The 27553-nt window shown below is 51.8% G+C and overlaps 1 protein-coding gene across 4 annotated transcripts in view; it reads right to left on the reverse strand.

The window, feature by feature from the left end:
- Positions 1-27553, reverse strand: part of TEAD4 (TEA domain transcription factor 4) — a 66448-nt gene that overhangs the window by 21775 nt on the left and 17120 nt on the right. For 2 of the 4 annotated variants that reach the window (XM_035028459.1, XM_035028461.1), the window contains 6 exons: positions 19023-19277; positions 6081-6145; positions 5573-5635; positions 1838-1966; positions 717-760; positions 121-176 (listed from right to left, as the gene is read on the reverse strand). In XM_035028459.1, coding sequence (XP_034884350.1) covers positions 121-176; positions 717-760; positions 1838-1966; positions 5573-5635; positions 6081-6145; positions 19023-19277 — 612 coding nt within the window. Of the gene's footprint in view, positions 1-120; positions 177-716; positions 761-1837; positions 1967-5572; positions 5636-6080; positions 6146-10453; positions 10610-19022; positions 19278-27553 lie in introns of all 4 variants that reach the window. The other 2 variants (XM_035028462.1, XM_035028460.1) reach the window with 2 other exon arrangements.

Genomic DNA, 27553 nt, shown 5'->3' on the forward strand with positions numbered 1-27553 from the left:
GGGCCGCATCTAAGAGAGTCATGAGATGTCCAGTTGTCGGGGGGCCTGGGACCCCGGGGGCTGGGGTGGAAGGGGCTGCAGGCGTGCGAGGCACAAGGGAGCCGCGCACTGCCGACCCACCTGGCAGAGGCAGCGAAGGCTGGACAGCGTAGGTTTGCTGAGAGAACGGTTTCACACTGTGGGAGACAGGAGAGAGGAGGTGTAAGCCTTAGGGCAGGTGGCAGCCCAGGAGCCTCCAGCAGTGTCCAATGCTGTGTGTGTGGCTGGCCCTGGTGGTCTGGCCATCAGTGGCCTTGGGGGGCTCTGGCCACCTGCTCCCTCCCTTGCCAAGTCCGTCAGGTTTCATGGATGACCCAGAGAAGCAGCGTTGTCTATTGGGAAAATCCACTCCTCCCTCTCTTCCTTCCCTCCCCTCCTCCCTCCTGCCCTGGCCAGCCAGAGGTCAGCTTCCTAGCCTCCCTTCCCTTGGGGTCCCAAGCTCTGGCCCTGCTTCACCGTGGACAGACTGGCGTTTCAGCAAATGCCACCCCAGGGGGTCCACACTGCAGACTGAGCTGTTGCCTGTGAGCAGGAGAGCTCAACCCCAAAGCCCCAGCCCCTCCTGAAAGGCTGACCCCAGGCTGCGGCCCTGTCCCAGACTGGGAGTCAGGCTCCGCAGCACAAGTTTATGGGCTCAAGTTCAGTTTGGAGAGCAACTGGTAGCAGGCCATACTCACTCATGGGATGTTCCGGCTTGGCCCGGCAAGGCTCCTTGCCAAAACTGAGGAGGCAAAAAGTGCAGAGTCAGCCCACCCCATGCCCGGGGGCCGTGGTGTTGGGGGGCCAGGCAGGGGCCTCAGCTGGAAGGCAGGGCTGGGGGCCTGGACCCGGTGGGTGGTAAGGAGAGAGAGTTAGCGCTACTATCCAGTACTAAATGTGTTTCGAGGAGCTCTAGTCTCTGGACCTGCTCTGCCAAGAAGGTGCTCCTCAGGAGAAGCCCCAGGTTTGGAATCACAGCAGCGACAGTCCTCCCTCAGAAGCCCACGGTGCGTAGCAGCACTGAAGGCCTAACAGTCCCAGATTTAAGAAACCTATTTAGTTCTAGGTGTCCCAAACTTCCTTACACAGATTCACTTTGTGTCATTATCTAGGTAATACCCTGAGGGACTAGCGGTCTCTGGAACACACTTTGAAAACTGCTGGAGAGGCTCACTGAGCGTGGGGCCAGTCACTGTCCCTCCCCCACGCGCCTAGGGCAGTGCTGTGGGTGCTTCGTGAAGACCCATTTAGTCCCTACAGCCAAGACAACCCTGTGAGGACACAGCCAAGACAACCCTGTGAGGACACAGCCTTTCTAGACCATTGTGAAAGCGTCACCAAGCTGGCCACAGTCAGGAAATTTAAAATCCGAACACGAGTCTGTTCCTGAACACCAGCTCTCTGACTGGAAGGCAAGCAGTGCTGAGTGCCTGGGGGAGCGGGGACAGGGCCGAGCGGTGGAGGGCTGCTCCCGGGTGCGCCGGCGCTGCCCCGAAGCCTCAGGCTTCAGCCCCCATCCCGGGACGTCAATCGGACCAGGTGCAGAGCTGCTCGGTCAGTCAGCTAGTGGGGGTGGCTCTGCCCCCTGTGGAAGGTCTGCTGTGTCACTAGCAAGGCCCCCGAGGAGGCAGGGCCAGTGCCGGCGAGCTGTGCCTCAGCATGGCCCCTCGGCCCTTAGTCCCTCCTTCCCCCTGGCTCTCCAGGCCTGGGAGGACTCGAGAGAGAAATGGGGCCTGGCCAGTGCCCCCAGCTCCTTAGGAGGGGGAGGAGAGAGAAGGAGGGGCTGACGTGGCCTCTGGCTCCAAGCAGCCCCACTTACCCCTGAGACTGCTGGGTGGCCTGGGCCCCGGGCGAGGGCCATTTTACTGTGGAAGGCTGTGGCGGAGATGGCCTGGGCGGGCGACATGGGAGCCATGCTCTGCAGGGCCTTGTCCTTAGCTGCCTGGTCCTGGGGAGACATTGGAAGGGAGGGCCTCAGCAGTGGTCACTATGGCAGGTGTGGGTGAGGCGGGGTCCAGGCTTGTGCTCAGGGAAGCTGTCCCACCGCCAGCGGCCAGAGCCGTGGACAAGGCCCTGGGGGACCAGGCTCGTGCCCATGCAGTGCTGAGAACTTGGCTTGTGACTGAGCACAGGTCACTTGGTTCAAGTGGTTCCTCTGATCAGTTTCCTCCTCTGTCAAAGGGGTAAAGTGCTTGTCCAGGCTATCTTATTAGAGCGTAAAGGGCCTTGGGAAACCATCTGCCAGACCGTGTCTCGATGAAGGCCTCTTAGTCCTTGCTCGCCTCCACGCCACTGGCGGCTGGCCCGGCATCTGGCTCACGGTAGATGGTACATAAACATGTCAGAGCCCTCCTCGAATGGCCAGGAGGGGTCCTCCGCGGTCACATGGACTGTCTGGAGGCCTGGGACGGTCTCCCGCGGCCCCACCTGTCTCAGTTCTGCCTCATGGGTCTCCCCTCGCACTGCGGACACCCGAGGCACCCCTGCCTTTTACATGGCAGGTGTCAACACCCGCTACTTGCCCTCCGTGGGCCCAAAGACACCAAAGAATGGATTCGCCCTGCACGGCTCTGAACTAACAAGTACTCAGGAAAGCACCTGTAAGCACTTACAACACTGGCGAGAACACTAATAATAATCTGTATACATGTGTAAGCCAGCGGTCCCTATCCTGAGGGCCCCACTCCCACAGGTCTTCAAAATGATGACACCTATTTCAGTACTTCTGTATTTCAAAAAGCCTAATCGGAACTGTGTTTTGGTCCAAAGTAAGACCACATTTATAGACTGGAATGGCAAGCTTTATTCAGTATGTGTAACTTAATTGAGGCCAAAAGATTGGATTATTTCAGCTCAGGAACTCAGATTAGGAATTCTGTCTTTATGATGAGTATTTTTAAATGGGAACAATAAATTGGTCATCATCTGGTAATTAAGTTGTCAGCCCCAGAGAAGTGTGAGACCTGACGGAGGCCCTTGCAGTTCACAGGCGCTTCTCCACGACAGTTTCTCCTGGCCCTCACAACAGCCCCATGAAGTGGCACCACCGTGGGGGCATGAGGTTCTGGGGACCCAGGTGGTCTCCCAGCGTCCGGCACCTCACAACTGTGGAGCCAGAACTCCAGAGGCCCTGCCACTCAGCCTCTCCAGGACCATGTGCACTCACGTGGCACAAGATGGCCCACAGAAGGTCAAAAACAAGGCCTCACTTTGACCCTGAACATCACAGCACTCCCGCGAGGCTGGCGAGACTGGTAGGATCCCCATTGTAAGAAACAGAGGCTCAGAGAATTCAGGGCGCTGACAGTAGCGACGGCTGGCCCGAGAGCTTGGTCCAGGTGGCATGTCACCTCAGCACTGGGCCTCTGGGCCTCCGCGGCCTGGAGGGGGGGAGGGCAGGGGGAGGGAAGGGTGCACACAGCACAGAAGGCACAGACCATCCTGAGAGAAGGGCTCATCCTCAAACCACCGTCCTTTTGGGTCCAACCTGGGCTTTGCTCTTAGAGGCTCTCTGATAACCAAAGAGGGAGCGCTCAGCATAAGGTGGCCTCTTGCCGAGAACATGTGCACTGTTCAGGAGGGAAAAGCCAAATGTGCCCAGGCCAGCCGGCCCCGGCCTCTCCCTCCAGGAGGACATGTGTGATGCAGCAGGCCGTACCCTCAGAAAGCCCGCGGACCTCTGTGGTTGACAGCTGCACCGTGAGGCCAGAGAGCTCCATCCGCTCGATGTCCGCAACTTACGGCCCTTCCGGGAGAGCTGATCTCAACAAATGACTGGGGCTCAGGAAACCACGTCCTCACCCAGGGTGGGACAGGAATCAGGGGGAAGTGGGAAGGACCTTATGGGGAGTGACATCAGTGACCAGGTTACAAGGCCAGGGAGTCACTGAATTTGGGGCTGGAGAGGACCTCAGATACCACCTTGCTTCACCCTGTCATTTCACATTTTAAACCGAATAGAGCTTGAGGAGAGCCAGTGACTCCCCACGCTCACATTGCCCAAGGGCAGAGCCAGCTAGACCAAATCCCGAGTCCTGGAGGATTTCTACCTAGGAGAAGTCTGTCCACCAGGGAGACAAATTACGTTGGGTCCCAGACCCCTCTGAGAATACGACAATATCCTCAGACCACTCTCCCCGAGAAAATGCACACAAAGATCTACATATTATTTAAGGGACTCATGGCTCCCCTCAATGTCTGTCTAGTGGTCTATGAGAGCTCTCCCCAGTCTCTAAGTTAGAGCCTATGGACAAAGGTAGCAATTCCTTGAAGTAAATGTGGGTCATCTGGTCTGCAAGGGAATTAAAAGTTTCCCTCGATGGCTGTAAACAGAACACTGGAAAGTGTCTTCTCCATTCTGGCTCCCTGCCAGGGTCCCAGTGAGTCAGAGGCAGACCAGAGAGGGGAAGTAGGGAGCAAACTGGACTCCAGGCCCCAGGGGCCTCCAGGAGTACGTGTGCCCAGCCTGAGAGGGAGGGAGTGATGACAGCTGACGCCCAGCCACCTGTCCAGGGGACAAAGGAGCGAGGTGCTGGGCTGCAGCTGTGAGGGCGGGGGACAGCTGGGCTGAGTGGGCAGTGGGACGTGGCTTCCTGGGAGATCCCCCCACTCATTCGGAGCCTCCAGTGTCAGGATCATGGACAACCAGAGCCACATAGGACCTTCAAGCTCATCTAGTGCAGAGGTTTTTAATTGGGCTCTAAGCTACTCTGGGGTTCAAGAGTCATGGAGCATGAGAGGTAAATAGGAGCAGGGGGTCTCTGGTCTATTCTGCACCAACCTAGCTTTGACCAAGGTAGCTCCTTTGTTAACATATGGGTGTGGTATTTTGTGTGGGGAAAAAACAAAAGGGACCTCCACTGCTTAAAAAAAGTGTGTTAACTGCTGGCCTCAGCCTGAGACCCCAAATGTCAGCTCTTCCTGCCAAGTAGCTGGGCAAGCTCTGCGATGAACACCTCTATGGGGAGCTCATTCCCACCTGGTATTCACCAAAAGGGTCCCCTGGCTCTAGTGTCCAGGAGGCCTGAGTCCTGTGGGAAACAGACTGCCCCCTATTGGGGGGTGGCCCTGTGAGGTGGGACCGATCTGGGAAGGGGAGAGAACTGCCCATCTCAGAGAGCAGAGCATAGGAAGGAATTCCACCAGCTCCCACAGTACCATCCACCCCACCCCCACAGCAGTGCCTCCTAAGCCTGACCACCCCGCAGGCTCAGGGGATGGCACGGAGGGGCCAGGGCCTCCAGGAGGTCCTCAAGGAATGGGGTGTGGAGGGCAATCCCGCTGTGACCTGGGGATGCTGTAGAGCCTGGTGGTCATAAACACACATACACACACACACACACACACAGAGCTCTGACATCAACTGTCATTCCCTGTGCAGACAAGGAGTAGTTACAGGCTGAATCCCAGGAAGCATGCTGGCTCTGCACATGAACAGCCAGCCCCTGAACCCAAAGGGAATACTTTTCCTGCTGGAAAAAGAGCCCTAACTTCTAGGAAGCTGGCCCCACCTGTGCCCTAGGTCCTCCCTCCCACTGCTGCTGGTTTACCTTACCTTTAGCTTGGCCTGGATCTCGCGGGCTTTTCGACGAGCCAGCACCTGGATGTGGCTGGAGACCTGTAGCAGGAAGAGAAGGCTCCTGTCCCTACCTCCCAGGAGCCCTGTGCTCCCCGTGCTGGCTCCTCGACCCTCAGCCCTCCACCATCCTCAAACCACATCTGAGTGAATGAGTGAATGAAAGGGGCAGTCAATGATGGGCCTTCAGTCCTGCCACATCCAGCTAATCCAGAGTCTGGCAATAAATCAAAGTACAACGCCAGTCCTGCACTCTCTGTTCTTCTGGTGTCCTGGACATGGGAGGGGAAGGATTTCCTCCCAGCTGATGGCAGCAGGGACTGCAGGGAAACTGAACGGTCTGTGGCACACCAAAAAGAGATAACCCCTCTGAACCAGCCCCACCGAGAACCCACCCTCAGTCCTGCAGAGGGCCTGGCCCACCACGGGAGCAGACTGGGACTGGGGTACCTGCCCCTAGGACCCACGCTCATCTCCCAGGGCCCACCTGCTTCCTGGTGCGGGTCTTCCCTGTCCGGAGCTTGATGTAGCGGGCAATCAGCTCATTCCGACCTACAGAGACACCAACATGCTCTCAGCAGGAGAAGGACAAAGGCAGAAACACAGGAGGATCTGGGGATCCCTTCCCTCATCCTCTGCCCATCTTGAGTGGGGACTTGGGGTGAGGATTCTGCAGGTGCCCTCCTTGGATCCCAGGAATCTCCCAGCAGCAAGAGGAAGCTGAGGCCTTGCTGGGGGAGTGGTAACCTGAGAGCAAGGAGGGGGCAGGGCTGCAGGCCCCATACAAACTCGGGGAGCTCCCTTCTCCCACACTGGCCACCTCCTCCCCCTACTCCACAGCAGCCTGACAGCTGCCAATCTGTCCTGCCTCCTCCTGGGGCCTTCTGCACACTTGGGAGGCTGCAGGGCAGTGCCTGGGCCTTGACACTCCCCCATGCAGCACCCCCCGCCACTGCCCACAGCTTCTACCACCTCCATAAATGAGCAGGACCTTACAAGATGTCTTGCCTTGTCTCCTGACGGGAGACCAAAGCGCTGAGACACTGAGCGTCCCCAGGGAGGAGGCCCGAGGCCCTGAACTCAGATAAAGAAAACCTGGGCAGACCACACCTCCAGCTGCATGGCTCTGACCAGACCAGTCAATAGGTAACACCGCGTGTGCGCCATGGGCCCAGTCCCCTAGAGGCTGAGGCTGTGTCTGAGGGATCCTGGAAAACTGTAAGGAGCCACCCACGACCTCTACCATTGTAAATGCAATTATGAAAGGAGGTTCTGTTTTCAAAGAAACCACCACCTAGCTGAGGAGAGACGTGTGTCCATGCCGTAACCCCAATGCGGGCCATGGACAGGGAGCACAGTGTGCTCAGAGCACAGGGGTCAGCTCAGGCTGGGTGGTCAGGTGAGCCTTCCGCGGGACCTTGACCACTGGGTAGGATTAGACTATAAAGAAGGGCATTGGGCTGGGGAGAGGGAGAGCAAGGGGGCTTGACGGGGAGCTGTCACCCCCCTGGGCCAGCTCTGAGGCCAGCGGGCTCAGACGCCAGCCCCGCCCCATCCTGCCAGCCTTGCTGAGCCTGGAGGGCTGTGGCTGAGTAAGGAGGCTGCTGGTGCAGGGGGGTGGGGCCGAGACGAGGGCGCTGTCCGCCACCCCGCTGTAACCGGAGAGCACAGCCAAGTCCAAGCTGGCCCCCCAGATGACCTTTCCCCACTGCCAAAGCTGAATTAAGAGGCCACCCTCGGGAGGTCTCGTCTGCCAGAAAGACTAGCTGGCCTGGGAGCGCTGGATGGTCTGTGTCAGGGGAAGGAGGGAGGGCGGGAGGATCAGACCCTGAGGCTATCACCTGTGGGCTGGTCTGCACCTAAAACAGGAATCCAGTGACATGTCTCTTCTCAAAGCTCTCCACGGAGAGGTATTCCACAGGCTCCTCTAAACAAACGTCTAAAGATGGTTCAACAGTCCCGTGCATGTCTAACCAGAGACACTCACGCTGCAGCTAGGAAACGCTATGATCGCTGGCCGGAGTCTAAGTCATCACCAGTGGTGACTGTAAGCGGGTCCCAGAACTGGGAGTTGGGGAGCCAGGTGTAGCCCAGCACCTCCAAAACAAGGTATGGGATCTTGGCAAGTCCCATTCCTCTATGGACCTTCACCCAGACTGCACTTCTTAAACCAGGCCCTTTTAAGGTTCTTCCTCCAAATTACTCCAATCAAATGTTTAGAGACTTAGGAAACAGACCTCAGTGAGAGCTCTCGGTGGCTCAGTTTCCTTTGCTGTAAAAAGAACAGGCCCGTGTGAGTTGTCTAGTTCAGGGCCCAGCCTGGGAGCGAGAAGAGCAAGGGAGGAGAGAGGGTTCCTGAGACCAGGAGGTTGATCACAGAGCTGGATGGCACGCTCACCCAAAGAAGGGTGAGCGGCCAAGTACTGGGGCTGCTGCTGGGAAAGGCAGGGGAATCGACGGTTTATCTTATTGGCAAGGCTCTGATCAGCAGTAGGCTATTAGTAGTTAATTTTTTTTTTAAGATTTTATTTATTTATTTGACATAGCGAGAGAGAGCACAAACAGGAAGAGCAGCAGAGGGAGAAGCAGGCTCCCTGCCGAGCAAGGAGCCCGATGCGGGACTATATATCCCAGGACCCTGGGATCGTGACCTGAGCCGAAGGCAGATGCTTAACCGACTGAGCCACCCAGGCATCCCAGTAAAGTTTTAGGGGAGTCAAGTTATATGTGGACTGTCCACTGTGTCTGTGGCGGGGTGGGGGGGTAGAGGTTGGCACCTCTAACACCCACATTATTCAAAGGTCAAATGTATATGCAGAATCTAGCCACTTCTCACCACCTCACCCTCCATGGTCCAAGCTCCCATCCTCTCTGGCCTCAACTATGACAATAACCTTCGACCTGGATCCCCTGCTCTCAGCCTATTCTTAACACAGCAACCACAGCAATCACAGCAATCCTGTGGCTCAAACAGCCTCCCATGGCTTCCCATCTCACTCAGACTGCAAGTGTTCAAGCCCCTACAATGGCCTGGAAGCCCCCACAGGGCCTGTTCACTCCATCCCCAGCCCAGCCCCTCTCTGACCTTACAGCATCTCCCACTGGGTCTCCTGGCTGTTCCTGAGACGTGTCTGGCCCACTCCCACCTGAGGGCCTTTGTGTGCCGTGTTCTCAGCCCAGCCACGCATGGCCCACTCCCTCACCTTCCCACCTTCTTTGCTCAGGTGCCACTGTCTAAGAGACAGCTTCCCCACCTCCACCCACCCACCTTAAACAGCCTACTGTCCTTGCTGTTCTCCCCAGCATCTTCGGACACACCATGTGACCTGCTTACTCACTCAGAGCACTGTCTCCCCCCACCCCCACTCCCAGCAGAAGGAAAGCTCCTGAGAACAGGGATGTCTGTCTGTCTATTCACTTGTTCACACCCAACACCTAGAACACTGCTTACTGTTTTCTGTAGTAGGCTCCCAATAAATACTTGTTAAATGATAAGGCAATGGTGAGAAAACGCTGACCACATGTCCCACAAGGCGTTTTAGCCTACTACAGGTAAGGTACACATTAAATAAAAGCAAATCACCTTTTACTTCTGATTAGTCCAACACAGCAGTTTAAGTGCTTTCTTATCCTGGCCTCATTTAAGCCTCCATATGCAGGAGCAAATCCAGATTTTTGTGGAGCCTAAAGCATCTAAAACTTGGGAGGCTCTCTTTGAGAAAAAGAATTTAAAATATAAATACAAAATTAGGTAAAGATCATTTTGGGTTAAGATGGACATGTTCACTCTCTTGATGTGTAGTAACTGGCTTCATAGGTATGCTTACATCCTGTCAAAACTTAACCAAATTGTCTACTTCAAATATGTATAGTTCACTGTATGGCTATTATACTCCCATAAAATTGCTTTACAAATTTAAATTACAAATAAAAGGATTAGGGACTTGAAGGGGGACACGCAAGTGATGGTCCTGAAGCGTGACCCTCACTAACTCCCCAGCAAACCTCCCTCCCACCTATAGAAAGGTGGGCAATCGCACGTAGTACCAGATGGGGACACTGAAGGCAGAAAACCTCACCCGGATCACCCACCCGCAGATCTAACAGTGACTGCCTGGACCTGAACACTGGCTCAGCCACCGCCAGCAGCGCAGGGAGTGCCCGGCACCCCGAAGATGCTCTCTATCCCTGGGCAGGCCTCCCGGCCCCGTGCACAGTGGCCCCTCCTCCGCGTTACAGGACGAGCAGCAGCTAGTGGGCCCCATGCCCGCCAGGGGCTGAGACCCTTACTCCAGACATCAGGACAGAACAGGGGAATCGACGGTTTATCTTATTGGCAAGGCTCTGATCAGCAGTAGGCTATTAGTAGTTAATTTTTTTTTTAAGATTTTATTTATTTATTTGACATAGCGAGAGAGAGCACAAAGAGAGAGAGCCAGGAGCCCTGGGTCTTGAAGACAGAGCCCCCTCCTGGTCCCACAACGACCTCTGCCCTCTACTACAGGGTTCGGGAGCTCTGCCACCACACAGGCCATGCTGGGGGCCGCAGGAGCCAAATCCAAAGGGTCTAGGCTGGCGAGGCTGTCCGTATTTTTCCAAGTTATGCATCTTGCCCTCCCTTTGTCTGGAGCAGCATTCCCCTTCCCCTTACCAGCTCATCTCAGGCCATTATTCCACCCAGCCTTGTTCTGCTCATCAGAGGTGATGCCAGGAGCTGAGAACTCCCCCTGGGCAGGAGTAAAGTGCTGGGTCTCTGGGGGTGTGCGGAGCCAAGAGGGGCCGACCAGCTTCCTTCCTGCCACCGGGGTGCTTCAGAGGTCACCCCGGCCAGCGGGCATCGAGTCCCGGCTTCACACTTACGTGGGGGGCCGCGACAGTGTCTCTCGCTCTCGTAGCCAGACCGGCAGTCGTGAACATGTACTGTGCAAATACAGACTGTGCGCTGGGGAAGCCGGATCTGTGCTCTCCTTTTCAATCCTCACGGCCGCTCTTCGCAGCTGCTACTATCGTCACGTTCTACACACAGGGAAATCGAGGCCCACAGAGGTTTGGAAAGCAGTTCAGGGTCACAGACCAGCAAGTGGTCGAGACCGAAACCCATCCAATCTGGTTCCAGAGCCTGTCTCTTCAGAATCACACAGTATGACTTCTATTTAACGTGGGAGTGAGGGCCATCTCCAGAAGCAAGGGCCGGACCGGGTCGCCCCCAAGGTCTTATGTAGCCCAGGGAAGAAGTAACTGTGGCCCAGAGAGGGGAAATGATTTATTCAAAGTCACACGGTTTGTTAGTGTCCCAGGTGCCATGAGAACATACGCTTCTAAGGCTTCACGACTATCCCACAACGGCTGCCCTCCCTCGGCTGGGCTGGGAGCTGCCTCTGCAAGACAGCACGGGGCTCCTCCCTCTGGCTCGATCCCCCCATTCTCCGGGTCTCTGCATGAAGCAAAGCCCTTGGCTATGTCTGACTGCCCCTCGCCCTGACCCAGGTCCTGGAGGAAAAGCCAACTATTTGGACCCAAGAGCCTGCCCACTGTTTTCACTCTCTCATGGACTGTGGCTCCCCCAGCTGATAGAAGCCAACATGCCATGCATGATGTAGATATCAGGAGACCACAGAGTCAAAGGGAGACGCGGAGAATAGTAGGGAGCATGTGCTCAGAGGCTGAGCCCTGAAACCACACTGCAGGCCAAGAGAGCAAGGGCAGTAAGAAATGAGTAGAAAATCCAGATGAGATAGTGGGAGGGAAAGAGACCCACATCCTTGTCCCAGCTCTGCCACGTGCTGCTCAAAGCCAGGCCTGTCTTCTCCCCTCCAGTGCAGAGACCACATGCTGGGCTAGTGGGAGGCCAGCCTGGACCTCGGCAGGGCCAGTTGGGCAGCTGGGCATTACAGTGTGACAGGTGGCCTTGGCCAACCCCAGAGAGGGCCTGGGTGGGGCTGGAAAAGACACCCCCGCCAGACTATGGCCCATCTGTCAGGGGACATGTGTCCAACAGCCCCAGCTTCCGCCCACGGCCCCACTCCACCATGGGAAGCAAGGGCAGCCGATAGACAAAGGGGAGCCTTGGCCTAACCACAGGCTGAGGGTGAAGCCTCCCCGATGCAGGGCCCACACGGTCACCACCATTTCCTCCTAACCCCACACTCAGCTTCACACATACCTACCAGCCACCCCCCGCTTCTTGTTGGCCACACGCTACTGCTGACATCGTTATCCCATCTGCACAAGCCTGTCTGCGACAGGCCATTTCTGCATCTCATTCCATCTGTATTGCCTCCCCTCTCTGCACCAGCCCTCCCCAGGGCCATAAGTATACTAAATGGCATCAAGGAAGTAAAGCACCTACCACCTGGCAGAAGGTCAGCAAAGTCTGCTGCTACTGCTATGTTCATAAGGCCATGTTATAATGAAGGCTATTAGTTTTGAAAAGTAAAAAAAAGCTGAGAACCTGCGGGCAGAGCCCCACCCCCGCCCCCCAAGAGGAGACGGACCTGCACGTGCTGGGTTTTGGCTCACCAGAGGCCTCTCAGGGGAGTGAGCCCTTCTGACTAGCTCTCCAGTTCACCCTGGCAGGTTGAGACCCTGGGGAGTAAGTCAGCCGTCCTCCACAACCAGCCCTAATCCCGATGGCCTGGGGGCCTCTCTGTCCAGGGACCAGCTAAAGCTATAAACATCTGCAGCAGGAGGAAGAGGCTATTTGTGGACAAGAAACTTCTGCCTGCAGCCTGAGAAGGCAGTGATTGGGCCTGACATCTGAGCTAGAACCACCATTGTCCCTGCAGGGCTCTGAGGCTTCTGGTAAAATCCGACCCCGCCTTCAAGGCCACCACCCCAAGGAGCGGTCCCTGATCCCCACCCAAGTGGGTGTGCCCACTCCCACCTCCAAATCCTGGTGCACAGGGATCTGTGCCTTTCTCGAAGTCTTTGGCTAAAAGTCACTGGAGGGGCACCTGGGTGGCTCAGTCGTTAAGCTTCTGCCTTCGGCTCAGGTCATGATCCCAGGGTCCTGGGATCGAGCCCCGCATCGGGCTCCCTGCTCCGCGGGAAGCCTGCTTCTCCCTCTCCCACTCCCCCTGCTTGTGTTCCCTCTCTCGCTGTGTCTCTCTCTGTCAAATAAATAAAATCTTTAATTAATAAATAAATAAATAAATAAATAAATAAATAAATAAAAGTCACTGGAGCTCCTATCTTCCTCTCTCACTAAAATTGGAGCTCTTGAGGACAGAGGACATGTCCCATTCGGCTCCACATCCCACTGCTGCTCACTGAGCACCTCCATGTGCTCTCATCCCTGTGGCAACACTGAAAGGTGAGGTCTTCTTTCCAAGAGCACATGGAAAAGATGTTCAACGTTACTAATCATTAGGGAAATGCAAATCAGAACCATAAGATACCACTTCACACCCACAAGGATAACTATTCAAAAAAAACACACACACACACAAAATAACAAGTGTTGGCAAAGACGTGAAGACACTGGAACCGTTGTGCATTGTTGGTAGAACATAAAATGGAACAGCCCCTGGAAGACGGTTTGACGCTTCCTCAAAAAGTTAAGCACAGTTACCCTATGATCCAGTAATTCCATCTCTAGGTATATACCCAAAAGAATTGAAAGGAGAGACTCAGACACCTGTCCACCCATGTTCATAGCAGCACCAGTCACAGCAGGGGAGAGGGGGAAACAACCAAGTGTTCACCAAGACCTAAATGGATACACAAAATGTGGTGTATCTGTGCAAAGGGATAGTATTCAGCTATAAAAAGTAACAGAGCCCTCACACAGGCCACAACATGGGTGAACCTTGAGGACCTTGTGCTAAGACAAATACTGTATGACTGCTTCTACCTCCATGAGGTGCCAAGAATAGGCAAATTCGTACAGACAGAACACAGAAGAGAGCTTCCCAGGGGCTGGGGGACAGGGGAGTGGATGGGGAGTCAGTGTTTAATGGCTACAGAGTTTCAGTTTGGGATGGATGAGAATGTTCTGGAGATGGATGGTAGTGATGGCAGTGCCACAAGATGAATGAATTTAATGCCACTGAACTGCAACTTCAAAGGGTTAAAATGGTAAACTGTATGTGATGTCTACCTTCCCACAATAAAATAAATAAATGAATGTAACCAAAACCAAACAAAGGTGGCATTATTATCATTGCTCCCCAGTTCTTCAAATGAGGAACTGAAGCTGAGAAAGGTTAGACCACCAGCCCAAGGCCACACCAGCCCATAGCACAGAGCAAGTTTGAACTGAGGGTCACATCGTCAGGCCTCCAGAAGTATGAAGTCAGTGTTGTAAGCCAGACGGGGGACATGGCAGGATCCAGAAACCACAGGGCGACAGAGCAAAGGGCAGTGGAGGATCCAAGGAACATGGCAGAGGCAGGGAGCAGAAGCTCAGATGAGGCTGCTGGCTGCTGTCCCATCATCTCAGTGACCTGGGCCCAGTCCCCACTCTGCCTCTCCTGAGCTGCGTGACTCATCCAAAACAGGGTCCCTTCAGCTCTGACAGTCGTCATCACAGCACCTGCCCAGATCGCCCACCAAAACCACCACAGAGAGTCCCACCTCTAGGCCAGTGCTCACTCTCTTCCCCTTCCCTGAGCACCTCCCTCCTCTACCCTGCTCACGCTCCACTTCCTTCCAGAAAACTTCCAAGATAACCTAGCCCTCTGGGTGACACTATATAACATAAGTCATGAGTTTACTTTCTAAAGTTGTTTCTTCTGTCCCTCTGCTGCCCCGTGAAGTCATGGAGAACAGAAGCCACAGCCCTCAGCCCCAGCCTGGCTCAGGACAGTGAGACCTTGCTTGCTTAAGAGCTGCCGGATTGCTAGTGGGAACGAGAAGCCTGGGTCACAAGGCACCCAGGGAGACAACAGAGGAAGCAAGGAGAGGAGAAGCAGAGAGAGGGGAGAGAGACCAGGAGAGCTGGGAGATTCAAGAGCGTGGCAGGCAGGAAAGAATGGATGCACAGGAAGACAGAGCCAGCTAGCCCTCTTGCAGACAGAACAGAGAAGGCAAGACGGAGCTGTGAGGGGAGGGAAAGACAGAGTGTGCGGGCAGATGGGGGTGAGAAGTTGCCCCACGCTCACCTCCCCACCACCTGCCCACAGGGCCAGCGGCCAGGCTGGCCAAAGGAGGTCAGAGTGACCAGTGTGGCAGTGCCAGGGCGAGGGTCACAGAGTGACAGGGCAAAAAAATGAAGGCAGCCGTGAGCAGAAGCCAGCTAGCAGCCCCGGCCCCGGGAGCCCGTCCACAAGTGTGGGAGGCTCAGCTCAGAAATAACAGGCGCTAATCTGCCCTGCCCTGTAGCTCGGCATGTTATCTTCATGTCTGCCTGGCCCTCCTCACAGTGCCCCACTCTGGCAGCGCTGGGGCCAGAGCTGGGAGCGGGCCGAATCTCTCTCCTCAAGAGTCTCTAGGTCTAGACTCCCCCTCCTCGGGGCACCCTAGATCAGCCTGCTCTTCTCCCTGTCTGAGGCCTCTTCTTGCCTGCTTGTTCTCAGCTCCCGCCCTGTGTCTCACTGGGCTGGCCCACCTGGAAAACAACCGATGGCCTCTGACCGCGGGAAGTGGGGTGTGCGCAGACCGGGCTCTCAGGGGCCCAGGATGGGGCCGGGGCACTGGAGGATGGCAAGAGTGAGTCCCCCAAGGGAAGATGAGAAGATGGAGGAGAGGAGCCGGAGCGAGACGAGGTCTGAGTCAGCTTGGCAGCTTGTCCCTCTTCCTCCACCTCCCAGGGTCCCATCCCACACACGGGGCTGAGCTCAGAGCTATATATACCTCCCAGCTGGACGGCAGCCCCTGCCGAGGGCCCCTTCACCAACTCCGTGAGCGGTCCTGCCCTGGCTCAGCCCCCACGCCTGGTAAGAAGAGATGGGGATAAGCCAGCGTCTGGACCCCAGCAGGATCTGTACTCACGGAGGACAGGTGCTGTGGGGGCCGGGTGAGTCATCAGACACTGGGGAGCAGCCTCCAGTGCCCCTGCCCTGTGCCTGACCCACCTGGAGCCCGGGCCAAGCAGGAGACGGGGGCAGGGAGCAGAGGTGCAGGCGGGGCAGCAGGCTTCACAAAGGCCATTCAGGGTGATGAGGGAGCACTGTGCTTGGGGGCAGGGGAACTGCTTCTAGCCTTCGCTCTCCCACTTACTACCTGAGAGACTCTGGGAGAAACTCTTGGCTTCTCTGAGCTTCTATCTCTGCATCTGCAACCAGCGGTTACAATTCCTCCCTCCTCCCTTGAAAAGATCCAAGAAATAAAGATGTCAGAGGCCACTGACCGCTCCTGTCTTCCTCAGCATAATTAAGAGGCTCCTGGCCCCGGCCCCCTCCCCTCTTTTCCTCCCAGGTCCACCCCTGATGTCAGCATTGGTGGTTCAGTGGTAGAATTCTCGCCTGCCAGGTCCACCCCTGTGTGATCCCCCCACCCTTTACCCCTCCCTGTCTCTCTGCGCAGGAGGAGAGCCACAAACGGGACAACAACATGGCCAGGACAGTTTGCCAAACACCGTTTTCATCCTGCTTCCCCCCACCACTCAACAGCTCCCCTTGGGCCAAACAGAAGTTCACTCCAAGGCCTGCCAGAGGTCTGCAGGCTTGCACTGCCCAAACGGACTCAGTCACAATTGTCTGCTGACCGACAACAAAGTCTCTTCACCTAATTCCTTTACATGTGAAGTGGGGAGAGAAATATCTACCCATAACAACTACATAAAACTATGCAACCCCCACCAAATGTCTACCGCCAGGCGAATGGATAAACAAAATGTGGTCTAGCCATACCATGGAATGTTATTCAGGCTGCAAAAGGTAGTTCTGACTTGGGCTACAACATAGAGGACCCTTGAGGACATGATGCTAAGTGAACTAAGGCCGTCACAACAGGGCGGACAGTCTGATGTCACTTGTATGAGGTCCCTAGAGTAGTCACGTCCACAGAGACAGAAAGCAGAGTGGTGGTGGTCAGGGGCCAGGAGAAGGAGGCAACAGGAGTCAGTGCCGAGTGGGTATGGAGCCTCAGGAAGATGAAGAAGTTCTGGAGAAGGATGGTGCTGGTGGCTGCACCACAGCGTGAATAGTCCTTTATGCCCCCAAACTGTACACTTAAAAATGGTGAAAAGGGTAAATTTTATGTACTGTGTATTTTATCACACACTCACAAAAAGAGACATCTCAGCATTCAAAGTCCGGTCCACAGTGGCACTCCAATAAATGTCTGCTGATTCTGCCACGTTCTGCCATCTCCATGCCCCCCCCCCACCAGATACCTGCAGCACCCTCAGCTCTCTCCTGCTGAATGCCCCTTGGCCACATGTGTTTGCCAGAAAATTTGTTCCTTCAAGCACAAAGATATCCTGCCAAGTATCCTTCAGTATCCTGAAGACACATCATGGCTTCCCAACAAGAGACCTGGACAGCTCTCAAGGTTTGTCCTGCGCTCCCCACCCCTTCTCACCTTCACCCCTCAGCTCTGCATCAACACCCACCCCACTCTCCACCAAAGTAGTAGAAAGAACCAAAGATACCAGTTCTCCATTCCTCTCCAGCTCCATGGGAATAACCTATGTAAAGCACTTGATCCCACACCTGGTGCTCCATACATGTCAGCAGTCTCTTCCACGAAGCTTCCATAGGGGCCAGAAGTAAGAAGCAAACACCAGAGCAGGAAATGGTTAGGGCAAGAGCAGTATAGGGGGCCGACCCAGGGCACGGAGGCCCACAGAAATCAGAGAGACTCTGTGCGGACCCAGCAAAGCCACAGCCATGGGGCTGGTGAGGAGAGATGCACAGTTATAACTGGTGCCTGAGGATGAGACCCAGGGTCCAACTAGCACGGACCTTGCTCCCCCAACAAATAAAAGAACGAGAGGAATCACTGTGGCCTTGTAGGGAAGGCTGCAGGTAAAGGATGAGTGCCAGGGGCTGTGAGAGCCCCGTGGGTCCCCAAGGTGGTAACAAATTGGACATGTGCTCCGTCTAGCTGAACTAAGTTGAAGAGTGTCCACCCAGAACCTCAGAATGTGTCCTTATTTGGAAATAGGACCTTTACAGTTGTACTAAGATGAGGTCACACTGGATTAGGTGTGACTACTATCCTTATAAGAACAGGAGAGGACACATAGGGAAGAAGGCCATGTGACAACAGAGTGACAGCAGAGTCACAGACTGGAGTGATGCAGCTACAAGCCAAGGAAGGCCCCGGCTTGCGAGCAACCACCAGAAGCTAAGAGAGAGACTGAAACAGATCCTCCCTCAGAGCCCCCAAAAGACACCAACCTTAAAGACACCTTGACTCCAGACTTCTCAGCTGTGAGAAAATACAGTGCTGCCGTGTGAAGCCACCCCTGGTGGTCATTTCCTACAGCAGCCCTCGGAGACGAACATGGCCAGCCCCCACGAGCCCCTCATACAGCGCCCTTTAGACAGCTGACAAGGTCTCTGTCTGGGGGAGCTGAGTGGGAACCAACGCTGCATGGAGGAGAGAGAACCCGAACGGAAACCCCTGGGGGTGGGCACATGGCCTGGAGCCATCTTGTTGGGAGCCAGGTCAGGGCCCTCTGTTGTCAGGAGCGCTCGCCAGTTACAGAAACCCTCCCGGTACCTGCCCAAGCCCGGTGTTTCAAGCTGGGCGGTCCCGGGAATGGAAGCCTGACCGGGGCTTTCCAATAGCTATTCAGTTTTTGGTTTTGTTCCACTTTTCCCACATACCCTCTCTTCCATCCAAAGGTCAGCACAGCCCCAGGCAGACAGCTTTGTTCTTCCCACATGGCTACTGGACATAAAGTATCTCTGTATGTTCCCCCATTCTCAGCCACTCCCAAAGATCAAGCCTTTCCAGATGGCTCTGAGCTGGAGGGGACCTTTCCTGAGTGAAGGTCTACAGAACTCTGCTGGACTCTCTCCTGGGACACTCCACACCTGCCCTGTAGCACGTTCTACGTGTGTTCACCTCCCCTACCCCCACCATATTGTGAGCAGGGGCCAGAGCTTCCCCACCTAGGCCTGGCTCACGACTGAGTGTGTGCGCAAATGAGGGGAATGAGGCCAGTAACCACCTCCCTAACCTCCCTTCACAGCCAAGGGTGGGGAGCAGGGAACTGATGAGGCATTTGCCTGGAAGGCAGCTTATGGGACTCTCCCAGTCTGCTCTCGGAGGATGGGGGGTGTTCTTCCCTTTCCCAAGTCTTCTACTACCACAGCTTCTCACCCTCTCAAAGGCTTCTCCTCACATGCCTTCCCATCCCTTGGGAACTTAGGACAGAAGGAAGCAGCATCCACCTGATAAATGCCCCAGTGGTCATTCCCACTTCCATTACTTGGAGAACCCCAAGGGTGCTGTGCCCACCCCATGCCTGGGCCTTATTTCCAGAACTGAACCATGAGGGCAGGGGTCTGCCACCCCACCCCAACAGGCTCCTTACCGTACATCTTGCCCTCGTCTGACAGGATGATCTTGCGCCGGCCACAAGGCGGGTAGATGGCCAGGGCCTCCTGGAAGCTCTGCTCAATGTCCGGACTCCACACACCCTCCGCGTCATTGTCAATGGGCTTGTCCAACGCCTGACTGCCCCCAGAGACGTTGCTCCCCTCAGGGGAGTTAGGAGGGCTCCACTCGTTGGAGGTAATGGTGCCGGCCTTGCCCTCCAAGGCTCCGCTTGGAGGAGCGCCCGTTGGACCTGTTTGGGCAGAAACCACAGCATTGGAGGAAGAACTATGTGGCCGTGGGCCAGGGCATCCCGGGGAATGCCAAGCCCTAGAATCAGTTGCTCTTCCTTGCTTGGCCATCCATAGCACAGGTGGTGTCAGGCCAGGGACCCAGAGGATAAAGAGTGACGTGAAAGGTCTGGGAGGATCAGGAGGCCTGGAATCTAGGGCAGGTCATTTCCCCTCTGTAGACCCCAGCTTCCCACCCTGTCAAATGAGCACAATGGCCTAGGCACTCTCTGAGCATAGCTCTAAGAATCCAAGACAGGGCTGAGAAGTAGGAGACAGGGACCAAGGACTAACAGATGTTCTGACATCAAATCAACAAGGGGCAAAAAGGATGTAAATTATTGTGCACTATTGGTAGAAATATAAAATAGTAACCACTACAGAAAACAGTCGGAAGGTTCCTCAAAGAATTAAACAGAAAACTACCATATGATCCAACAATTCCACTTCTGGGTATATATCCAAAAAATCTGAAAGCAGGGTCCTGAAGAGATATTTGTACACCCATGTTCATAGCAGCCTTATTAACAATAACCAAGAGGTGGAAGCAGACCAGGTGTCCATGGACAGATGAATGGATAAACCAAATGTGCTATATACACAAGAGGGAATATTATTCAGCCTTAAAAAAGAAGAACAGCCTTACAGTGTGGATGAACCTTGTGGACATTATGCTGAGTGAAAAAAGCCAACCACAGAAAGACAAATGCTGTATGATTCCACTTATAAGAGGTATCTAAAGTAGTCAAAATCATAGACAGAAAGTAAAATGCTGGTTCCCACGGGCTGGGGGGAGGAGGAAGTGGGGAGTTGTTGTTCAATCAGTATACAGTTTCAATTTTGCAAGATGAAAAATTTCTGGAGATCTGTTGCACAGCAACATGAATATAACTTTTAACACTACCAAACTAACATACTCAAAAATGGTTAAGATGATAAATCTTATGTTTTTTACTACAATTAAAATTTTATATTAAAAAAAAGGGGGGGGATACAAAATAAAACGCAGTTCATCATTCTCCTATTCCATCCTCAGCTTGGGCTCTTTTCAAAGGAAGATTTTGGCCCTGGAAGATTGTCACAGATCAGGGCTATAGCACGGTTGATTTGCTGGTGTCTCCACAAGCTGACAACACAACCCTGCCCTTTGCCACTAGCCCAAACACAGGGCTGGGAGTCTAAGTGCCTGCAGCTTGGCCAAGTTCCTTGGAACTTCTAGTCCCTCCTAGGTTGTACCCCCCCACCCCTCACTCAGCTCCTCCTTTTCCTTCACTGTGGACGTTGACCATACTCACCCTCGTACCCACCTCTTTGTGAGGAACTGTGGGATATGTGGGGCTTCATGTATGGAGAAGGAAAAGAAAGTGAGGAATGCTCTGGGAAAGTCTTAGAGCATCCTGGAGGTGAAAACTATTGCTATCTCTCTCTCTCTAAAATAAATAAAATCTTAAAAAAAAAACAACCTTTACCTTTAATGGCAGTAAAGTAGATGACTTGAAAATTCTCACTCTCTAAAAGAAATTTAGAAATGATAAATAAAATATAACAAATATAATACTTTTAAATGTACAGCTGTCTTCAGAAGAAACATCTAGAGGCCCAAAATGAAAGAACTCTAAGTTAAAGGAATAAGTAAATGAGCCATTACTACAATTGCCCTGGGAGGCAAGGGGGGAGAAGTTGATCTTGGTAATGAAGCCAATGAGTTTTAATGACCACTCAGATGACAGCTTAGACCTAACAGATACAGGGAGGTTGGAACTTGGAACCATACCTCAATCCTCAGATAAAAGAAAGAATACTAACAAAATATGACCAGGAAGATTATTTGTCTTGGCCTAAGTCCTAGGTAAAAAAGAAAGAAAAGAAAAGAAAAAGGAGAAGAGAACTGTCTTTCCTAAATATTTGTAACCAAAGGCCTGCCTTGACCTTAAGTGGATTTGAAATTTGAATTTTACATTACTCAGGAATTCACAGCCAATTCATAAAAATAAATAGTGGTCCATGGCTGAAAAATCTCTGAAAGACAGTCTTAACCCATATTGCAGAGAATTCCTAAAGATAAAGCCTTGCTAAAAAAAGATCTCAAAATCCAAAGTTGCAACATATAAGAAAGAGGAAACAATCTACGGTGATCAAGATTCAATAGGATTAGAGCCCCAAGAACTAGAGATAACTGAACTATCAGATAAAAACTATTACAGAATGGTATTTAAAATAATTATTAACTTAAACAAAGAATTGGAAACATGAGAAAGAATTAGACACTATCAAAAAACACAAAGCAGACTAGAAAAAGAACCAAACAGGACATTTAGAAATGAACATTTTAGTCACTGGAGTTAAAACCCAACGGTTTCACTGAGATTAATAGCATATTAGACACAGCTAAAGAAAGAATTAACACCTGGAGGACAGATCTGAAGATATTACTCAGAAATGTATTTTTTTTTAAATGACAAAGAGCAAGGAGAACAAAATAAGGCAGTTCAACATACCTCCAATTAGCATTCCTGAAGGACAGAATACAGAAAATGAAGTAGAACAACATTTGAAAAGATAATGGCAAGGAAATTTTCCAGAAATAATGAAATACATGAATCCCCCAATTAAGGAACCATACTGAATACTAACGAGGAAAAATTCAAATAAAATCAACACGCATTGTAAGGACATTGCAGAATACCAAAAACAAAGAATAGATCTTAAAAGCATCAAGAGTAAAAAAAAAAAGACAAATTACCTACAAAGGAAGGACTATGACATTAACTATATATACGGACAGTGGACTTCTAACAGTAGCACTAGAAGACCCAAGGTTACGTCTCCAAACTGTTGAGAGAAAAATAACTGTTAACCTAAAATTAAAAGCCCAACCAAAATATCACTCAAGAGTGAACATTAAATAAAGGCATTTTCAGATGAAGATGGAGAGAATTTACCACTAACACACCCTCACTAAAAAAGAAAAAAAAAAAAAAAAACAGGACAGGAGGGATTTTTGTAAAAGGAACTTCTAGGAATAGAAGGCATTACACACGTGAAGAGAGGTGAACAACGTGGTGATAAAAATAAAAGTGAATCTAAACAATATTAACTCTATAAAAACAATAACAGCAATGATCATGACTAAGTCTGGTCATGCAATACCCACTCATGCATGCATGCACATGCAAGGAAAACCATGTTTCTGAACTATAATATCGGAAGATGCATTTGGTGAAACTCAAGACCCAGTCACAACAAAAATGCTTAGCAAACTCTAAAAAACAAACTTTCTTAATGTGACAGAAGATATCTTCCCAAACCCACTGTGATGTTATGATTTATAAGAAATGTGTATTTGGTCTTTGCCCTGGTTTCTAGCACAGAGCTCCTAAAACCCTTGGAATTGCCAAGTGATGAGAGCGATAAAGGTGTCTTATGTGAATGTGGTGACTTTTGGAATACAGCTAAGGATGAGGGCTGGTGGCCAGGAGAACCAACCATGTAATTAGAGGGTTGGAACCTTCAGTCCCACCCCACCTTCTCCCCTCCCAAAAAATCCAGGGAAGGGAGAGGGACTAGAGGTTAAATTAATTGCCAATAGCCAGTGATTTAATCAATTGTGCCTATGTAATGAAGCCTCCATAAAAACTCAAAAGGAGAGGGTTCAGAGAGCTGGTGAGCCGGTGAACACATGGAGATTTGGAATGACTGGTACATACTTGCTGAGGTCACAGAAGTTCCACGCCCTTCCCCCAACCCTGCCCTATGCATCTCTTCCATCTGGCTATTTCTGAGTTATATCTTTTCATAATCAACCAGTAATCTAGTAAGTAAAGTGTTTCTCTGAATTCTATGAGCCACTCTAGCAAATCAATTGAACCCAAGGAGAGATCATTGGAACCTCCAATCTTGCCACTGGTGTCTGGGGTTGGCGGACAGTCTTGTAGGACTAAGCCCTTAACCTGTGGGATATGACTACCTCCAGGTAGACACTCTCAGAAGTGAACTGAATTGTAGGACACCGGGCTGGTCCTGGAGACTCATTGGTTGGTGTGAGAACATCCTTCACCCCACACCCCAACCCCACTCTCACACCCACGTTGGAATTGGTGACCAGAACTTTCACCTGCACAGCTCTTACTGATTAAACACTAGAAGCATTACCTTTAAAGTCAGAAATAAGATAAAGAATGCCCACTTTCAACATTTATACTCACACTGTAAAGTCTGGTTCTGCCAAGAACTTAACTAACACAGTCCTAGCCAACACAGTAGGATAAGAAAAAGATGTGAAGAATGGAAGAAAAGAAGTAAACTGTCATTGTAAGGAATTATGATAGAAGACTGAAAGGATTTGACAAATTACAATTACATTCTCTTATACCAGAAATAAGGTATCAGACAATACAATTTTCTAAAATATTGCATTTAGAAATCAAAGTCATAATTTACCTGTTGATTAACAATAAATGAGGCCTTTACAAAGAAAACTGTTAACTGTTTTGAAAGACATAAAATAGGGCGCCTGGGTGGCTCAGTTGGTTAAACGACTGCCTTCGGCTCAGGTCATGATCCTGGAGTCCCGGGATCGAGTCCCGCATCGGGCTCCCTGCTCAGCAGGGGGTCTGCTTCTCCCTCTGCCCTCTTCCCTCTCGTGCTCTCTGTCTCTCATTCTCTCTCTCTCAAATAAATAAATAAAATCTTAAAAAAAAAAAAAAGACATAAAATATCTAAATAAAAGGAGAGGAAACTGTGTTCATGGGTGGGAAAATATCATAAAGATGTTGAATCTCTACCAAAAAATCATAAATTCAATGAAATTATGATAAAAAAATCCCACAAGGTCTTCCACAGAACTTAACAAGCTGGTTTTCAAAATATGAGGAAGAACAAAGACCATTCTCAAGTTGTCTTAATTCATTGTCTTCACTCTTCCTTTCTTCTCTTTGGCCTTCTCTAAGTGTTTTCTTCAGGGCTCTGTCCTGACCTCTCCTTTTAAACCCCCATACATAACTCCTGGGGGATCCCCACCCATGGCTTACACTCCCACTGCATATTTTTGATTCCCAAATCTGTATGTCCTTCCTGAGTTTAGCTACATATGGCAACTGCGTACCAGGCAGCTCCAATCAGACTTCTCCAAAGCTCCTCAAATTCAGCATGTCCAAAATCAAATTTTCAGCTGGCCACTGAGTCCTGAAATGACACCACCAACCGCCCAGAGGCCAGGAACCTAAGAGTATATTCTGACTTTTCCCTCGTATCTCCCCTAAATAACTAACAACCACATCCTATCTCCTGAAAGTCTCCTTGAAACCACACCTCCTTCTAGCTCAGAGCCCTAATCCAAGCTTCTGCTAGTGCTCACCCGGGTGACTGTGCCAACCCCATGCAGACTGCATGGTCTTTCAGCAGCCACAATGAGTTTTCTGCAATATAAATGTGATCCTGTGATTCCTCTACTTAAAATCTTTCAATGGCTTTCCCATGACCTTAGATAAAATGACGTGCCCCATAATAGGATTTTATAAGGCCCTTCATCAGCTGATTCCTGCTCTCCTGCCATACCTTCCATGCATCTGCACCATCCTTTACACCCCCTTCTTTGTACTCCCAACCCCCAAACTCCATTATCCAAATGATACCTCCGACATGCTAAGCTCATTCTCCACACCTGGAAGTGCAGCCTACAGCCTTCCTCCCCATCCTTTCACCTAACTCCTACTCATCTTTAAGGTCCAGCCAAAATTCACTTTCTCTGGGAGGATGACCCAGACCTCAAGTCTGGATTAGGCACCCGCCTCTGTCCTCCTACAGATCCCCATGCTTTCCATATCTGAGCCCCCAGCCCCCAGGAATGATTGACATCCTTCACCGTACCTCAGATTCCATGAGGGTGGGGATAGCTGTCTTTCTCTACTAAGTCCTTAGCACCCTACACAATGCTGGGGAACAAGAGAATGAACAAATGAGTGGATATTTGCTAAGTGTCCTTTGTGAAATAATGATTTCTCTATGGGGAGAATGAACTGTTCCATGTTTAGTGTCAGGAAACCAAAGAAAATATCAGTAAATGTCTGGACTTTGGCACACCAGAGAGAGAGTTTGAGTTTTTGGAGGTTTGTAACATAAAAGTGTGATGTCTGGGAGTCAAGAGACCGGTTCTGGTTCCAGTGTCACAAGCAATCCTGACCATGGTCAAATTCGTCCATTTCTTAGATTGGGATCTAAGATTCTTTCTGTCCTACAGTGTCTGTGGCTCACACTCCCTGCCCAGACCCTCCACTTCCTCTGGAAGCTCTCCTAAGTAGCCTTTAGACATACCACACAGACTTTCACCTGGGGCTTTGTTCAAAGAAGGCTGGAGAACTGATCTGCCATGGAGAGATGTCCCATATGCTGATCAACAAGATCAGATGTTAACTAGTACAGGGCCTAACACACAGTCAGTGCTCAGTAAGAGCTATATTAATTGTCACCATCATTGTCTATAAATAACGCCTCACGTGGAAGGTCTAAAGTTCTAAATGGATCTAATAGGCACATGTATCTTAAGCCTTAATGCCTAATATTGATTAATGTTAACTAATTAATAACATTAATACTTAAGGTCTTGTAGGTCCTGGCTTTAGCCTAGATTCTGAGACCTGGCACTAAACACAGATGAATACTCCAAGCCAGGCAGAGGGTGATATGGAGGCCAGAAAGGAGGGAAGGAAAGGAGGGAGGCCCAATGTCCCTGATACTATATGAACCCTTCTGAGGACTAGAGTCTCTGGGCCCTTCCTTCACCCGAGCTGAGCTAGATTGGCTGGTTGAAGTAAGCACCTTCGGTCCCTGTAGAAGTCACACCCAGGGCAACCCAGCAGAACACCAGACCTGGGGAGAACCAGAGATTCATGTCAGATGCTGGCCCACGAGTGAGGTCTCTGAGGACCTGTACTTCGTGTTCCCAAGACTGGGTCCATCCCAGGAGCAGCAGGAGATCACACAAGGCCCCAGGCCTCAGGATTTGCTACTGAAGTGGGGTTGCTCCCAGCCCTGAGTGGCCCTGCTGCCCCCAGGCCATAGCTCTCAGTGGCTGGCCTCTCCCAGCCTTACCGCCCACAGCCCCAGGCCTGGCAGCTGCCTCCCCTCACTAGGCAAACCTCCCACACAGCCTAGGCCCTGCAGCTAGCAGAACGGAGGGTAAGCCAACACCAGCCCAGAGAAAGATGCGCACTCTTCCTACTTCCCCAAACCCTCCACGCTGACCCCCATGGGCCTGCCAGGACGAGAGCGGGAGGGGAAGACAGATGGCCCAGTTATGCCTGGGCCATGTGCCATGAACAGAGGAATAAAAATAATCCTTGGCTTGGTTTCCAGGGCCTGGCTTGGAGGCCTCTGGTTCTGCCCCCAGCCCCACCCAAAAGCCCACCAGATGGCCCACCCAATGCAAACTCCAGGCTCAAACAACACTCAGCTCCACCCTAGGGTCCACAGATGCCAGTTACTCAGGAATTTTCAGGAGAATTAGAACTTATAAGCATTTATTAAGATTTTTTTAATAATGAGAATAAACTCCTCAAAAACACTTCCAGGACAGGAAGGGAATCATGATCCTCAGGTATAAATTGAAGAAACCAAGGTTCAGGGAGGGCAAATAACTTGCCCTGAGAAAGTGGCAGAACCAGACCTCATCCCCTCTAATCCCATCCCCTACCTGGTCTAGAGTTGCATCCTCAGGATTTCCATCTCCTGCTCCCAAAGCCCACCACTTCTGGACCCTTCCATGGCCATCAGTGATCACTAAGCTCCACCCTTCTCCTGCTGGCTGGTAGAATCCCCAAGATGCAACTCAACACAGGATAGTGCCTGGTCTGTGTTCACCTGTTTCCCCCACTGGATTGTGAGCTACCTGAGCAAACGATTATTTCTTAGCACCTGCCCCAACTCTCCTGGCTCAGTATCGGGAATTTAGACAGATGTCATCCTACTTTACATAGTATCAGTTATCCCACTGATTCCCTTTCCTCCATCAAGAACAAATCTACCACTCATTTCCTTTTATCACAAAATCTTTTAACTTGTTGAGGGTCAACACATGTTATAACTTCCTCCCTGTGCTCCTGACCCCAAATCAGATGGACTGAAACTCAGAAAGTTTGTAAGACCCACCTGTTGTCATCCAGCGTTAGGGAGAGACAATTCAGAAGGGGCCTGAGCACCCCCCCTCCTCTCCCGGCTCAGATTCCAAGAGCTCTGGGATCCA

The sequence above is a fragment of the Mirounga leonina genome, unplaced genomic scaffold (assembly GCF_011800145.1).
Source record: "Mirounga leonina isolate KUSES-001 unplaced genomic scaffold, KU_Mleo_1.0 Mir_201, whole genome shotgun sequence".
NCBI classification, from domain to species: Eukaryota; Metazoa; Chordata; class Mammalia; order Carnivora; family Phocidae; genus Mirounga; species Mirounga leonina.